At 43.7% G+C, this 14947-nt stretch overlaps 1 protein-coding gene across 5 annotated transcripts in view; it reads left to right on the plus strand.

Moving 5' to 3' along the window:
* Window positions 1–14947, plus strand: part of znf609a (zinc finger protein 609a) — a 56432-nt gene that overhangs the window by 11542 nt on the left and 29943 nt on the right. For all 5 annotated transcript variants that reach the window (XR_006006885.1, XM_041938314.1, XM_041938311.1 and 2 more), the window contains exon 2: window positions 10010–10855. Coding sequence is in view for 4 of the 5 variants with exons in the window: in XM_041938314.1 (XP_041794248.1) it covers window positions 10130–10855 (726 nt within the window). In the remaining variant the exon portion in view is untranslated. The remainder of the gene's footprint in view (window positions 1–10009; window positions 10856–14947) is intronic.

Raw genomic sequence — 14947 nt, forward strand, 5'->3', positions numbered from 1 at the left:
TAGGTCAACCTGAAACGAGCAGATAATTCAACATTAGAAGGTAGAAGACATTATTTTTTAGATCTTGTTTACTTTGTGATGTGCATGTATGTAGATCTTTTAAATTACGTATATGTTTGCTTAATATACAAGCTGTATGTCTCTCAGTGTATTGGTTTTCCCTCTTATGGCCATACTGTACATAAATAGTGTGTTTTTGGAGGGGATGTTCAAACATCATTGTTGAAGTCAGTCAGATATTCTGTTGTACACGAGGAGTGCTGCCTGAATGTGAGAACAGACTCCATCAGATCAACTTTTCTGTTGTGTGCATTGATGTTACATCAAATTCATTGATATTCATTCAATTTAAACTATTTTCTTATTGAGTTGTTCCACTTTTATTCATCCGTCACACGATTAGACACTTTTTCTTTTTTTTTTCCAACTTTATTTTGCATTTTTCTATTAACAAACATACAACTTCCGAACATAAACACCCACCCCCCAAGGCTCGCATACAAAATTAAATCAAATAAACAGAAAAAGTACAAAAACAAATACAGAAATAGTTAGACAGGACCCCCTCATTATATGTTCATGTTCAGTGATTTGATGTTTTGAGCATATAATAAAGAGGCTTTAACTCTCCAATACAACTTGTATTAAGGTGTATCATTGAAAAGAAAAGCCTTCTACAAATTCTATAAAGGGACTCCAGGTCAAGGTAAAGTTTCTGTGGGCTTTACATATCTTATATCTCATTTACTCTGAAGGTAAGAAAGATAGCACATCCCTCAGCCACTGCAGGAATGACGGGGCTGAATTTGACTTCCAATTAAAGTTGCGTGCGAGCAGGGAAGCAAATGCCAAAGCATTTGCTTGCAGGTTTGAGACTTTGCAGCCTGGTGGTGGTACACCAAAAATGGCTGTGTGATAGTCAGGTGTTATAGACTGGCCACAGATTTTGGAAAATACTTCAAATATCTATATCGAGGGAGGTGCATGACCAAAACATATATCCAACTCATTGTCCTTTTCTAGAAGGAAATTGGCTCCAATCGAGTGATGGCTTTCATCATTCTAGATCCCCGTTAGCTTGTACAAACCTCCCACTAACCGCCACCACAGTGTCAGATGGTGTCAAGCAAACCTCCAGCATCTTTCCATTCGTCCTTTGTCTCAAAAATGTTCTCTGTGATCCAGACATCCCAATCTGTCGGTAACACTTTTTCCAGTCTTTCTCTGTCCAGCGTCCGTGTTCTGTTGTCTTTGGCCCGTCTTAATCCTTTCACTTTATTGGCCAGTCTCAGATATGGCTTTGTCTTTGCCACTCTGCAGCATCCAGCTGCATCCAGCATCCTGGAGTCACCTCTTCACAGTCACTGAGACCGGTGTTTGGCAGGTGCCGTTTAATGAAGCTGCCAGTTGACGACCTTTGAGGCATCTGTTCCTCATGCCAGAGTCTCTGATGTGGGCCCCCCCACTTCTCTTTCTATTCTGGTTAGAGCCAGTTTGCGCTGTTCTGTGAAGGAAGTTGAACACACCGTTGTATGAGATCTTCAGTTTCCTGGCAGTTTCTCACTTGGAATAGCCGTCACATCTCAGGCACTCAGCTAGGTGAAGGAAGGCTGCACAAGGGTTTCCTAATGGTCACATAGCCGTTCAAAGACATGAACTTAGACAATATGTCATTTGAACACAGCAGTGATGGTTCCCTGTACGCCTGTGTAGATATCCCATCAGAAATCATCAGGGATGCACGATAACTGTTTTTAAAAAAACTGATACCGATAAACGATAACTTTCAGCTCCTAAAGGCCGATACCGATTACCGACAACACACACATATACCCAAGATCATGACATCAATACTATAAACAAAACCAAAATCAAACAAACCTATTTGATATCTCACATCAATTTAAATAGGGTGCATTACGTACTGATGTAAAAAATAAAGGCCCCTTGAACTGATGCAAATACATGCATCAGAATAACAAACTAAAAAAGTAATTCCAGAAGTTTACAAAATAATTATACACAGAAAATTAATTAAAAATTAATGCAGTGACACAAGTCAGACCTGTCTATGTAAACAAACTGAACTGTTGTTCTTTCTGCCTTTTTAAGTTCATGTTTCTATTTTTTATGGGTACGTGTGGAAAAATACTACAAGTCAACAACTTCCAAAATTATGACAGAGTTAACGAGTTGTTTTCTGGCAGGAGGGGGGTACTCTTGATTTTCCCCAGTGAGTTTTTCTGATTATGACAACGTCACTTGAACGCAGCATTCACTGCAGGCCGTTCGGGTCTCTAGTGGGAGCGAGGCACTGCCGTGCTGACAAAAATATATATATTTTATCGGGGCTATTTGTCATGATATCGGACTTATTGGAATGACATAATTTCCTGTTATCGGCCCGATAGGCATCGTGCACCCCTAATGTATTTTCTCTGCTCTGGGGAAACAAACTAAAAACTCCTACCTTCACATTCCTGACTCAGTCTGCCACTCTGCATCTTAAACACTACACACTGACCAGCTACAGCAACCTCAAAGGGTCAAAACTCAAACTCCTTTTCCCACTGGGTTTAAAAATACGGCCACCACTGGGTAGGCAGTACAGAGCTGTGCTGCAATAAAGCGCAGAAGACTGACTGACATGTGACCTGCATTGACTTTGGACATATGACCCATGATATACAGGCTCCAGAAGTGAATGATTCCAGTTTGCCCATCCTCTGATGTAAAAAAAAAAAACCCAACCAAACAAAAATCACAATGCTTTCGATCACTGTACAGACGAGGCTCAGTCGTTACTACTCATCGCTGACTGTATCCAACTACCTCATGTCTCATTGACATGTCAGGAAACAGCTGACATTATCATAAAGAATGTAAATTATTACTAACAGTGATGTGAATGTGAGAGAATCTGCAGTTCCTCACACTCAGGGAGCTGGAACCACCAACATTAATGATATATAGGATTAAACAAACGATTTTCTGTTCAATGCTTTATTTGTTTGGCTGTTTGAGCAGCAGTTGTAATTTTTCACCCTAAAATCTGATGCATAATAATAAATATCTCTAAACATCTGTGAGGGTGATGGTGTGGTCAGCTCAGCCTTTCCTCTGCTGAAACCAAAGTTGTAAATGCACTGCTGGGCCAGCTTATGTGGAACCAGTTTTACCCAGAGCCAGTTTACCAGCAGTCCACACAGAGCCAGAGTAGCAGCAGTCGCTGAGCTGAAGCTGGCAGTTTCCCAGCCTCGTCTTCCTCCTCCTGCAGTGCAGCACAGCCTGGTGTAAATCACCAGGAGCGCTGACAGCGTGTTAATATGTGGGCGAGGATTCACCCTGCCTGGGACGTGTAGTTTATAGCTCGGCAGAGTCAGAAGATGCTCGCTGGCTCGTCTGTGTTGAGTTGTGGCATCGTCCGGGCCAAGTTTCCATCAGAGCAGCCCGGATGATTTGTCCTGCTGCTGGTGAGAAGTTGGCCGGGTCGGGTGGGCTCGGCGGGCTCAGACCGTCTCCGGCTCATTTCCATATAAAATGGCTCCTCTGTGGCTGACGGCCGGGCAGGGCGCTCAGAGGAGCGGGCGGCCCTTGGAGGTCCTGCCGCCATGCCGCCTTTAATTAAGTGTGGCATTAGAGGCAGTTTAGCAGAAACTCTGATCTGAGAACAGCTCTGCAGTCTGAATGCCACCGGCTAATCCACTCAGTCATTTTTAACACAAGCAGCGAGGGAATTAGTGTGTTAGTCCAAACAGCAGAGGCTCAGTATGGGAACTCTAGACTGGTTCATGTTCGCTGCCTAACGTACAACACAGCTGCCATTCAGAGGCAGTACGCTAAGCTCTGATTGGTTCAGACAGTTCCTCTCCAGTACCTCTCTAACATTTACTAGTTTCTATCATTTTAGTACTGAAATGATTGCAGGACCTCAGTTAATCAGACATGGCTGAGAAGAAATAGATAAAACTTAAAAGTAAAACTCAAATATTATTTGTTATAAACAAGGAAATCTGCCAGTTTTCAACACTGTGTGCTGGTTCTGAAACAACTGGTCCATCAGTCGAGTGACAGAAAATTACTCTCCAGCTGTTGTACTAATTGATTAGTCGTGTGAGTCATTTCATCAAGTCAAGTGTGAGGCTTTGTTGCCTCTCTGGTTTTTATTTTTTTTACAGGAGATTGTGTATCTTTGGTTTGGACTGTTGGCCGAACAAAACAAGGCAAACTTTACAATCAATTCAATAATTAAGAAAATAATTGTCAGATCGATCAGTGCAGCTCTGCTCTGTGCTTCACCTTTTAGTCAGAACCAGTGTTGAGGTTCAATACCCCGCCCCAATCCATTGCCATATAATGAGTCAGTCATTTTGATTAATGATTTATTCTTTAAGTCACATATATATATACAGCTTTTCTTTATTCTAAATCAACAGATCTATCGATAATGAAAAAAAGAATCACCAGATGCAGCCCTGCTTTTTCTAATAAATGTAATATCTGTGCTGTTTAAACTGTTGGTCTGACACATTTGTGTGTCTGGCGTTTGTCACCAGGAACTGTTTCATGGCTAACTGATTATTCTTGAATATCCAGGAGACGCACCACAATGAGAAGACTGTTCAGCGATAGCTGTAGCATATTTTCCGAGCGTGGCGCTCTCCAGTGTGAAGTCCTTTGCTTAGTTTGCTGGCTGCCATGTGCTTGGTGGAAGCCTCCTGCACTTGTTGTCAGTGTTTGCTCTGTGTTGTCAGTGTGTTTGCTCTGTGTTTTGTCTGAGCATTTGAAGTCTTGTTATTAGCGGCAGGATTAGCACTGCCCCCCTCCTGTTTGACCATCTGGCTTCTCAGCCACTGAGGTGGAGCAGGGTTCAATGCCTGATTGGCCAGGTGGAGCAGTTATAGTATTCAGTAACTCTCCAACCATATGAGGTCAAAGGTCAGCCTGCTACATCTGGTCTGAAACATGTTTGGAAATATTTAACACTATCTTCAACACAAAGAAACATGAAATAAAACCAGATAATCGTTTTTTGGCGAGGCCCGTCTGTCTGTCTGTCCCTCATCTACAAGTCATCTCAGGAACGCTTTGAGGGGATTTCTTCACATTCGACTAAAAGATGAACTGAGTAGATTTTAGTGATAAAAGTTCAAAGGTCACTGTGACCTCATAAAACACATTTTAATTCTTAATGAAAGAATTCATATGTTAATTATGACAAAAGCTCACACAAATGTCTCAGAGGATAAAATGATGAAGTGATGACATTTCCAGGTCAAAGGTCAGCTTCACTGTGACATCATCATGTTGTGCAGAAACTCTTTTCTGTCATTATTCAGCAGCATCACTCAGGAACAGTTATGTGACCGTACTTCAGTCGCTCAGATCCTGAGTTGGTGACTCGGATCTTGACCCTGGGCTGATTGTAAAGATCTTCTGAGCTGCAGGTTCGACATGTGTGTGAAGCCTCCGTGTTCTACAGTTTGTATCCTCTCTGCAGCAGCGGCCATATTTGAAGCATCGTAGTCACCACGAGCTGATTGGTTGTGCTGATGTTGATTGACAGGTGATTGTTGTTGCACCATGTGATGAAGCTGTCTGTCAGTCCTCTGTCCTCCTCTGGACAAGCAGTCTCTAAGTGTGGACAGCATGTTTGTCTCTGGACATTATTCACTGGAATCAGACATGTCAGTATCGTGAGAACTTCCATTCCACATGGATGGAAACTGCAACTGGTGATTTGATTTGGCCCTTTCAGTGTGAATGTCTTTCTACTTACCTTATATTGCATTATGCAAGATACAATCCAGTAATTCAGTTTTCCTTTTTTTCTCAACACGAGCCTTCACTAACGATGAACAGTTCTCCAGCAGGTTGTTAACCTAAACACATCATTACCATCATTTGGAGTTTCAGAGAGAGATTTCATGCCTTTGTTTGCAGCAGGACCACAAAAAAAAAACAAAAAACAAAAACTGAGCTAAATTTGTCCATCAGTGGAAATCCCAGTCAGGCCTTATCAGCTGTTCCTTAGATTAAAGATTCCAGCCAAGTGAATTTCATGGCGATCTGCTGATATGTTTTCAAATGATCGTGCTGACAGACAAACGGGCTCAGTGGTTGGTGGAAAAATGCCTTCCTCAGGTGGAGTAATACTTTTGGTAAACGGTTGTTTCTGAGCCTCACAGTCACTGAAACAGATTTGGTGGGTTTGAATGATGGAGGCAAAAACAGATCGACGAAAGAAAGATCACAAAAAGCTGTTATTTTAGCAATCGGACCAGAATCCTTCAGGGTTGGGCGGCGTGCCAGTTTTGTCACCAGTATCACATTCTGCCAAGACATGGATTTTTACCAACATTACTGTGACCAGAGTTTTAGCATATTAAAAATAATGTGCTTTACTATGTGATAAATTCCAAAAGGATGCAGTAAACTCACCACCGAAGCGTTAAGGCAATGCATCGTCTTTTACCCTCGACACTGTGTGTGTGTCAGGAGTCGATGTTTGACTGGGCTTGTATCTGATCCACCAACCAGCCTTGTTTTATTGAGAAATTCACATTTTTTAAACAGTTCTTGGCTCTCATTACCAGTCTTCTCCCACTAAAATCGCTCAGCTAACCCACGGAGGCTGGCCAAGAAGACAGTCGACACAGGGTGCATTTATACTGAACCGTGAATTTTGTGCACTGTTACACCTGTATTCAACACCGTTGCATTGAGTAGTTTTGGACATTTTGTTAAATGAAGTTAAGGTGTTTGGACAGATGTTGAGCATTTTAAATCAGTCATGTTCCTGTTCTGCTCTACATCTTTGGTATCATTGGAAATGTGGGTATTTGATTTACAGTTTAATAGAAAATAAAGTTCTTCGTATTTAATCAGTGATGGTCGGCATGATGTGTAGTAACGGTTGAACTGTGGGCTGAGCTGAAGGTGTTTGTGCTGAAGTGTGTTGCTTACCTGAGAGCTACAAAGCACCAAAGTGGTTTGACAAGCTTCGTCTTGTGACGCCTGCCTTCCCGTTCACCCATTGATCTGGTGTCAGTGTGTAAAGGACACTATTTAATGCAACAGGAATAATGCAGTGGGTCATCGCCTCAGATGAGAGATCTCTTCGAAGTTCAGCCTGAGTAAACCCTTGCGTTGTCTGTTTGCTTCATGTTGTGTTAATCAGAACCTTAATTAGCATCAGCGTTGAGTCACTCAGGCTGTCGGCTGTTAACATTAGAGTCCAACCCCCTCCCATCCGCTCCCATGGCTCTGCCAACAGCCCCCTATTGTCAGAGGAGGTCAGGGGTCACGCTCCTCCATTCATATGATAAGTGGTCTAAAGGAGGCTTTAGAGGAGGGATGCGTCTGCTCCCTCATGCTGCTCGTCACAGAGCGCTGCTGGGAAAAAGACTCGCAGTGAAAGGCTGTGATCTTTCATCAATACAGCCTTTATGTCAGGAGCAATAAACCTCCTCCACCCACTTTACCAGTCTGTCTCCAGGAGACACACAACAGGAAGTAACAGACCCGCTCTCTCTGTGACCTGGTCACAACAAACAGGCCTTCAAAGCCTTCAGGACACTTTGACTCTGCAGCTCCATCAGTCTGAAAGGATTCAAAAATAAACACACAAGCTGAAACACAAGGTCAGGGCTTCAACCACTTATTGATCAGTGATAACACCATGAAACACCATGTTTCCCACCTCGCGTATCGATTTGTGCTACAAATTCTGGTTCATTTTGATGGTTTCCTTTATTATATTTTCGGGAAGTGCACTTTGCATTTTAATCAGTGTAACTGTGCCGTTGTTAGCTGAGAGGCACATTTTAAGCTCTTGTTAATGGGCAGATTTCTGACACAGTTTGTTGGTGTGAGTCTCAAACTGAAACTTGCTTGTTTGCTGCCTAAAAAGGAGTTTTTGCTGAGATCAGGACTCATTCATTGGTAGCTGAACTGTTTTGTATTGAGCTCTGACTGCCTCCTCAGTGGAGGTCTGAGAGCCACTTCTGATTCAGTATCTTGTGGTCGTTATTGATTTTAAGGAGTCTGTTCACACTCATATAGACTCATAGAAATAACAATTTTGTAAGAAAGTGAAAATATTGGAAGGTAATAGGCTTGATTAAATATATATATATATCGAAGTCCAGCCCCCAGAGGTTCCCTGATGTAAACACTGTTCCAGACTCAAGTCCATCTTTGGACCATCACACCCCCTGCTCCCCTCATTTTCTGTCAATTTCTGCTGTTCACCAACTTATTAAGAATGCACAAAAATCCACAAGAACAAAACAGATTGAGCAGAACACTCCAAGCAAACAATATTTTTATTATATATGTGTGTGGGTATTAGAGGGCTGCATTGGGATTGTGTCCCGCCGGGTCCCAACACAAATCTCGCGGGAGCGGGCGGTTTGAATTGTGCTGTGGGCGGGAACGGGCGGGAACGGGCGGCTAAAAAAAAAAAACACTGCGGGAGTGACAGGATGATGGAGTGAACAACTGAAATCGAAAAAAAGCTAAAACAAGGTCTCTACCTGTGCGTCAAAGACACGCAGCCCAAGGAAACGAATCAAACATCCCCATGGGTATCTATTAATAGACTATAACATGATGTGTTTTCTCCTGCGGGACAGAAAAAGACACAAAATCAATTCATTTCTATTATTGTGTGGGCATTAATTCTCAGAGTTTTGCGGGAGTGTAACACACATGTTGCGGGAGCGGGCGGCAATGGTCAGAAATTCAGCAGGAGCGGGATTAAGAAAACAGTCCCGCGCAGGGCTCTAGTGCCTATGTATATCACCAACAGTGCCCCCAATCACACCTCCTCCTCCATGCCTCATGGTGGGAACCAGACATGGAAACAGTCCGCTCACCTTTTCTGCATCTGACAAAGACGTGGAACCAAAAATCTGTACTTTGGACTCATCAGACCAAAGTACAGATTTCCACTGGTCTCAGGTCCATTCCTTGTGTTTCTCTTTTTGTTGTTGTTCTTCCTCAGTCGTGGTTCCTTTGCAGCTGTTCGACCATGAAGGCCTGACTCACGCAGTCTCCTCTGAACAGTTCATGTTGAGATGTGCCTGCTGCTTGAACTCTGTGAAGCATTTCTGTGGGCTCTAATCTGAGGTGCTGTTAATTTATGGTTTCTGAGGCTAGTGCCTGTGATGAACTTCTCCTCTGCAGCTGAGGTAACTCTTGGTCTTCCTTTCCTGGGGCAGTCCTCATGAGAGCCAGTTTCATCATAGTGTTTGATGGACTTGCGACTGTACTTGATGATAATTCAAAGTTCTTGAAGTCTTCCGGATCGACTGACCTTCATGTCTCAATGATTTACTGTCATTTCTCTTTACTTAGCTGAGTGGTGCCATAATATGGATTAAAACAGTAGTCAAATAGTGCTGTTAACTGTGTACCGACCCTTCTTCTGCACAACACAACTGATGGTTTCAAACACATTGAGAAGGCAAGAAGTTCCAACATGACATGACACACCTGTCAGGTGACTGCCTCATGAAGCTGGTTGAGAGAATGCCACGAGTGTGTAAAGCAGTCATCAAAGCAAAAAGAGGCTACTTCAAAGAATCTAAAATATAAAACATATTATTCTGGTTTGTTTGACCCTTTTTTTCTTTACTACATAATTCCATACGTGTTCTGTCATAGTTTTGGTGTCTTCAGTATGAATCTACAATGTAGAAAGTAATAAAAAAGAAAAAACATTGAATGAGAAGGTGTATCCAAACCTTTGACTGGTAGTTTATACAATTTCAGATTTTTGTTCATTATTTTAGAAACCAAAAGGAGTGTAGAGCTCCAAATGGCCGCTGAGCTGCGGGGAGGAGGGGAGTTTCTCAGGGTTTATTTGTTGTGTAATGAAATCATTTCACGTCACATACAAACTGCTGTGTGCTCTGACGCTTTACGCTGTTTTCTGACACTGATAAATATCATTGTGATTAATCAATAATCTCGTAGTCTAACCTGTTGTTTGTCCTGCGTGCAGGAGGCGATGTGGGGAGCAGGGTGGAGGCGCTGGGGCCAGCCCTGAGGAGGCGTCCTGTGGCTGGGAGGAGCGTGGCCCTCCTGTGGCCCTCCTGCGGCGCTCCGGGACACTCCTACTAAGATGTCCCTCAGCAGCGGCCCTGCAGGCGGGAAAGGTGTGGACTCCAACGCGGTGGACACGTACGACAGCGGTGATGAGTGGGATATCGGTGTTGGCAATCTGATCATTGACCTGGACGCCGACTTGGAGAAGGACAAACTAGAGATGTCGAGTAGTAAGGAGGGAGGGGGCATGGCCGCCCCTCCCAGTGCTGTGGCTGCTTTACCTGACAATATAAAGTTTGTTAGTCCTGTAGCAGCCATGCAGGGCAAAGAGAGCAAATCCAAATCCAAACGTAGTAAAAACTCTAAGGAGAGCATTAAGGCCCCGGTCTCCGACAGTGCTAAGAAGGAGGTTCAGGGTCGGGCCCCAGGGGACCCTCCATCCCAGAACCCAAACTCTAACCCCTGTAAGGGAACTGACAAGTCTAGTAAACCCTCCCGTACCCTCCCTGCTGTGAAAAAGGACAAAGACGGGGTATCTGGGAAAACCAAGAAGGAGAAAATGGAGGTTGTGGCCACAGGAGTGGTCAACGCTGACAAAGAGCCGGTGGCACCCATCCTGCCGTTAGGGGCCCCTCGCAGCGGCCCGTTTGAGGGTCAACAAAACCCTGAGCTAGCCGCAGCCGAGCAACTCGGGAATATGGCACTGGACTCGGCAGGGATCGGCCAGCCTGTCACCATGACAACAGAGCAAGAGGAGGTGGACAACAGTGAATGCCGAAATCTGAAGAAAGTCTGCGTGAAGGTAAGAGGAAACAGACGAGGTTCATTTTTATCAAGCTGGAGTGTTTTAATACTTCTTGCTCTGGTTGATGCAATGTTCCTTCCTGAAGGACACGTGGACATGTCTTGGGTGCAGGTCTCTTATTAAACTGGGGGGTTTTAATGCCTTGCTTTGTCTTCCCTTTATTCATGCCCCTTGCTCCCATGTTAACCAGAGCTCCCCAAAAAGAGATGTTGTCAAGAGACACCTAATCCAGCAGATAACTGATCAGTCTTCTGCAGTCTGTCTGTGGATTCATGAAGTACTGAAGGGGCACGCCAGCCATTTATCATCGCATCTTCATGAAGAAGGGTGACAATCAGATAAAATCCAATCAGAAGCAGCAAATGTTAAGTTATAGCCCCCACTATGAGCCAAAAAAAAACTGGATCCTACATTTCCCATTATGCAACCACTAGTATTAGTTTGTTAGACCCTCCATGCCTGGTCAGTGCCCACCCCAGCCTTTCTACTGCTAAGACTTGACAAAGCTCCACGGTCAAGTGCTTCTCCTTGATTCGCCTTAGTCTAAGTAAAGTGGTCAAAACGTAGCTGGCTGTGTTCTTTGTAGTTGAAGCATCTGATGCTGACAGTCCAAGCTGTATTTTTGGAATATGCATAATAATGACAGCCTTGCAGCTGGTTCGGGTCTTTCATTGTTCTTAATTACCTGAAAAGACCTAAAAATAAAACATTTAATTCAACAGGCTGCTCCAGTCTGCAGGAAAAATATCTAAGGGATAATGTGTAGTGAGCAGGTTCCTATGGAGAAATAAACCCGACAGGCCGGCAGGCAGGATAACTTCTTTCTTTACAGTTATTAATCATGTCAGATGTGGAGAAGTGACGGGATATCCCAGACCTGAGAGAGACGTAGTTGGCAACAGAGTTTGGTTTACCGCTGTTATTTTGTGCTGATGGATAACAGTCCTGCAGCAGCTGATTTCTGAGTTCAACGTCATACATTAAAATAATCTGTCTCCAGTTTTGTCTCCACTAAGCAGTCTTGCACGTTGATCACCCGTGCTGTGTGTTTCTTGGTGTTGTTTTCATGTCTGTCAAGTCACTTATGCCTTAATATCGCTCCTCCTGTCGGTCCAGCGCTGTTCTGTACTTTTCTTGCCTTTTTTTGCTGGGGACATGTCATTCTCCAGCCACACTTCAAGTGTTTTGACCTCTACATTAACGGATTGCCCCTTTAGTTTTGTTAGGAATACCTGAGGAGGCGGTTATCAGAATTGAGTATTTAAGAGTGCTGTCTTCTAAAATATAATAATCTGATATCGCCCTAACTGATATTTAATAAACACTGAACCAGTCAGATCATTAGTCCACACATGATACATTTTTATTTCATGTTCAGTTCTGTAGAAAAGGATGAGGTGTGAGCTGCAGTGAGCGGTTCACTGACAGTCTGTTCAAAACAAGCTGTTTCTGGGTTATTACATGTTAGTTTCGCCATCAGTCCGAAGCCTTAACGGGGTTTCCCCTGCACATCTCACTCAAAGGCAGTATGTTGTTGACCGCCGCCTTTGTTGCAAATTTTCAATAAAAATGGCTGAATAACTTGTTTTTCCTAATATACCAAAACTCTACTGCTTTGATGCACTTATACAGATAACACGTTGCTTACGGTGCTCGAGGGTGGAGGCAGCAGGGGAATGCAAGTGCACAGGACTCTAAAAGGAGCGTGCCACGCACTTCCTCCAGCCACAGCCACCTTCGACTCAAAAAACCCTGATGGAGTTGCTGCCACCGTCACCTCTGAGTTCTTCTGAGGCTGTATTTTCTTCCATATATCTCAGAGTATTTACTGTATCAAAGTAGTTTCTATTAAGAAAGGAGAGCAGAAGATAAATGAAGTCACACAGGAATTGTTTGTTAATGCAGATCTGTGGTTTTCCAGATCGAAGTCCAGGTTCTGATGTTTTTCCTCTCAGCGGCTCAGCGCTCAGATTCTTCTGTCAGTATCTCGTCCACAGCTGCCGTTCACTCCAGCTTTCCTCATCTTTTTACCAAATTTAGCTTAGCATCGAGGTTTCCGGCCCTGCCAAACCGTCCTGCTGGCCTGCGCTGCAGGCTGCAGCTATCAGCCACTCAGAGCTGTCTGTTATCCAGCAGTGTGCAGAGCCGCTGCCAAGTTCCAGCACTTGTGCTCTGTTTCCCTCATCCAGCTGGCCGACCCGCTCGGTCCGTCGTACCCGTTCACTGCTGTTACCTCTGGCCTCTGCGGTGCGAGCAGACACTGACCCAGCTGGCTGCTGCTGTCACACTTTCTTGACCTCATAATGGTTTTGCCACTCCAACCTTTAAACTGTCGTCTATCGTGTTATAAGAAGTCTGTTTTGGCTGTCATGGAGAAATCCCACCATCATTCCTTCTGGTCTTACATCTCATCAGTCTGTGATATTTCACACATTGAGATTTCATTTCTGGTGAAACATTTGTGAAAAAAACTTCTGCTTTAATTAGTGATGTCCCACATTTGGCAAAACTCCTTTCTGTAGCTCTCAGGTGACGAATGTCATGCTTTAAGTTGGTTGTCTGTTAGTTACACAACTGAGAATGACATAAGAATGGATACATGTGAAAAGCAGCTTGTATGTAGAGTTGGCTGAACGGCCACTAGTCCTAATCAGGGTTAACAGTCAGGGCAAACTGCTCCAGGTCAAAGGTCAGTTTGACCTAAATCACTGCTTTTGTGAATGAAGGCATGTTTTTAAGGAAGTGCTTTTGGTGACTGTAGTGTCTGTCAGTACAACTACACATTACACAGCTGAGGTTTGTTCACCCATAAACATTTATATTAAAGTCTGGTAGAGAACTCGAGAACCCTCTCAGCTTTAGTCTAAGCTTTAGTCTAGTCTAAGCTTTAGTTAACTTCAGGTCAGCAGGCTTTAACTTTGACTAACGAAGCTCCTCATTGGGTCAAAATTTCTGTTTGCTTTTGAAATGTTGTAATGAGCTTCAAACAGTGAGTGAGATGGTTTCTGATCTTTTGTCCCAAACATTAAAGGATAACTTTCATTTTTTACAACCTGGACCTTATTTGTAGCATTAAATACGACCATTTACTCACCCAGACAACTTTGGTGGCATTTGGAGTCGTTTTGAAGAAATTAGCCCCAGAGGAGCGGCGCGTATATCCGTATAATGCGAGTACTCGGGGCATCCATGCGCAGCCTCTATATAACGCATAATCTGCAGAAACTCGTTCATATTCCAATATTTAGTTATGATATGCTGGTGGCCAAACTACAGCTAAACTAGCCGCCCGCCACAGAGTCAGCCGTGTTGTGGCTGGCTGCTTGCAGCGCCCGGCGTTCGGTAATGACATCATCCACGTCAGAGGTAGTTGCCTAGAGACGCCGGATGATAACATGCCACCACGGGCTCAGAGGGGAATAGCACCAGCATATCATAACTAAATATTGGAATATGAACGAGTTTCACCGCAGATTATGCGTTATACGGATATACGCGCCGCTCCTCTGGGGCTAATTTCTTCAAAACGACTCCAAATGCCACCAAAGTTGTCTGGGTGAGTAAATGGTCGTATTTAATGCTACAAATAAGGTCCAGGTTGTAAAAAATGAAAGTTATCCTTTAAGACTGAGCTGTCAGGTCAAGTTTAACCTGGTCAGTATCCTCAGGCCTGCTGTACAAATGTGTTTTTATGTATGAGCTAAAAATACTATCACCTGATGATGAGCTATTTACAGAGTAATCTAATCTAACACAGTTTCTGGTTTTGGACAAAGCTACTGTTGTCGATCCTTCCAGCTGATCCCAGAGAAGTTTGGTCTGACCTGCTCCTCAGTTCAGCAGCATTTCGTTCCTGTCGGGCCAGGCTGCTGTTTAATGGTTAGATACACTGTTGATTTAGACTGTCAACTCAAGACTGAACAAGCTGTTGATTCAGGTTTACGTGTTAATTCAAACAGGCAGTCAGTTCACTGAGCAGCCTGTCAGCTGATTCAAGGTCATGCAGGCTGTTGATTCAGTCTCAATATACATGAATGTGCACACAAGAACACGAATGTGTTTCATGATTTATACATGAATGACTCCACA

The sequence above is a fragment of the Chelmon rostratus genome, chromosome 6 (assembly GCF_017976325.1).
Source record: "Chelmon rostratus isolate fCheRos1 chromosome 6, fCheRos1.pri, whole genome shotgun sequence".
Taxonomy (NCBI): Eukaryota; Metazoa; Chordata; class Actinopteri; order Chaetodontiformes; family Chaetodontidae; genus Chelmon; species Chelmon rostratus.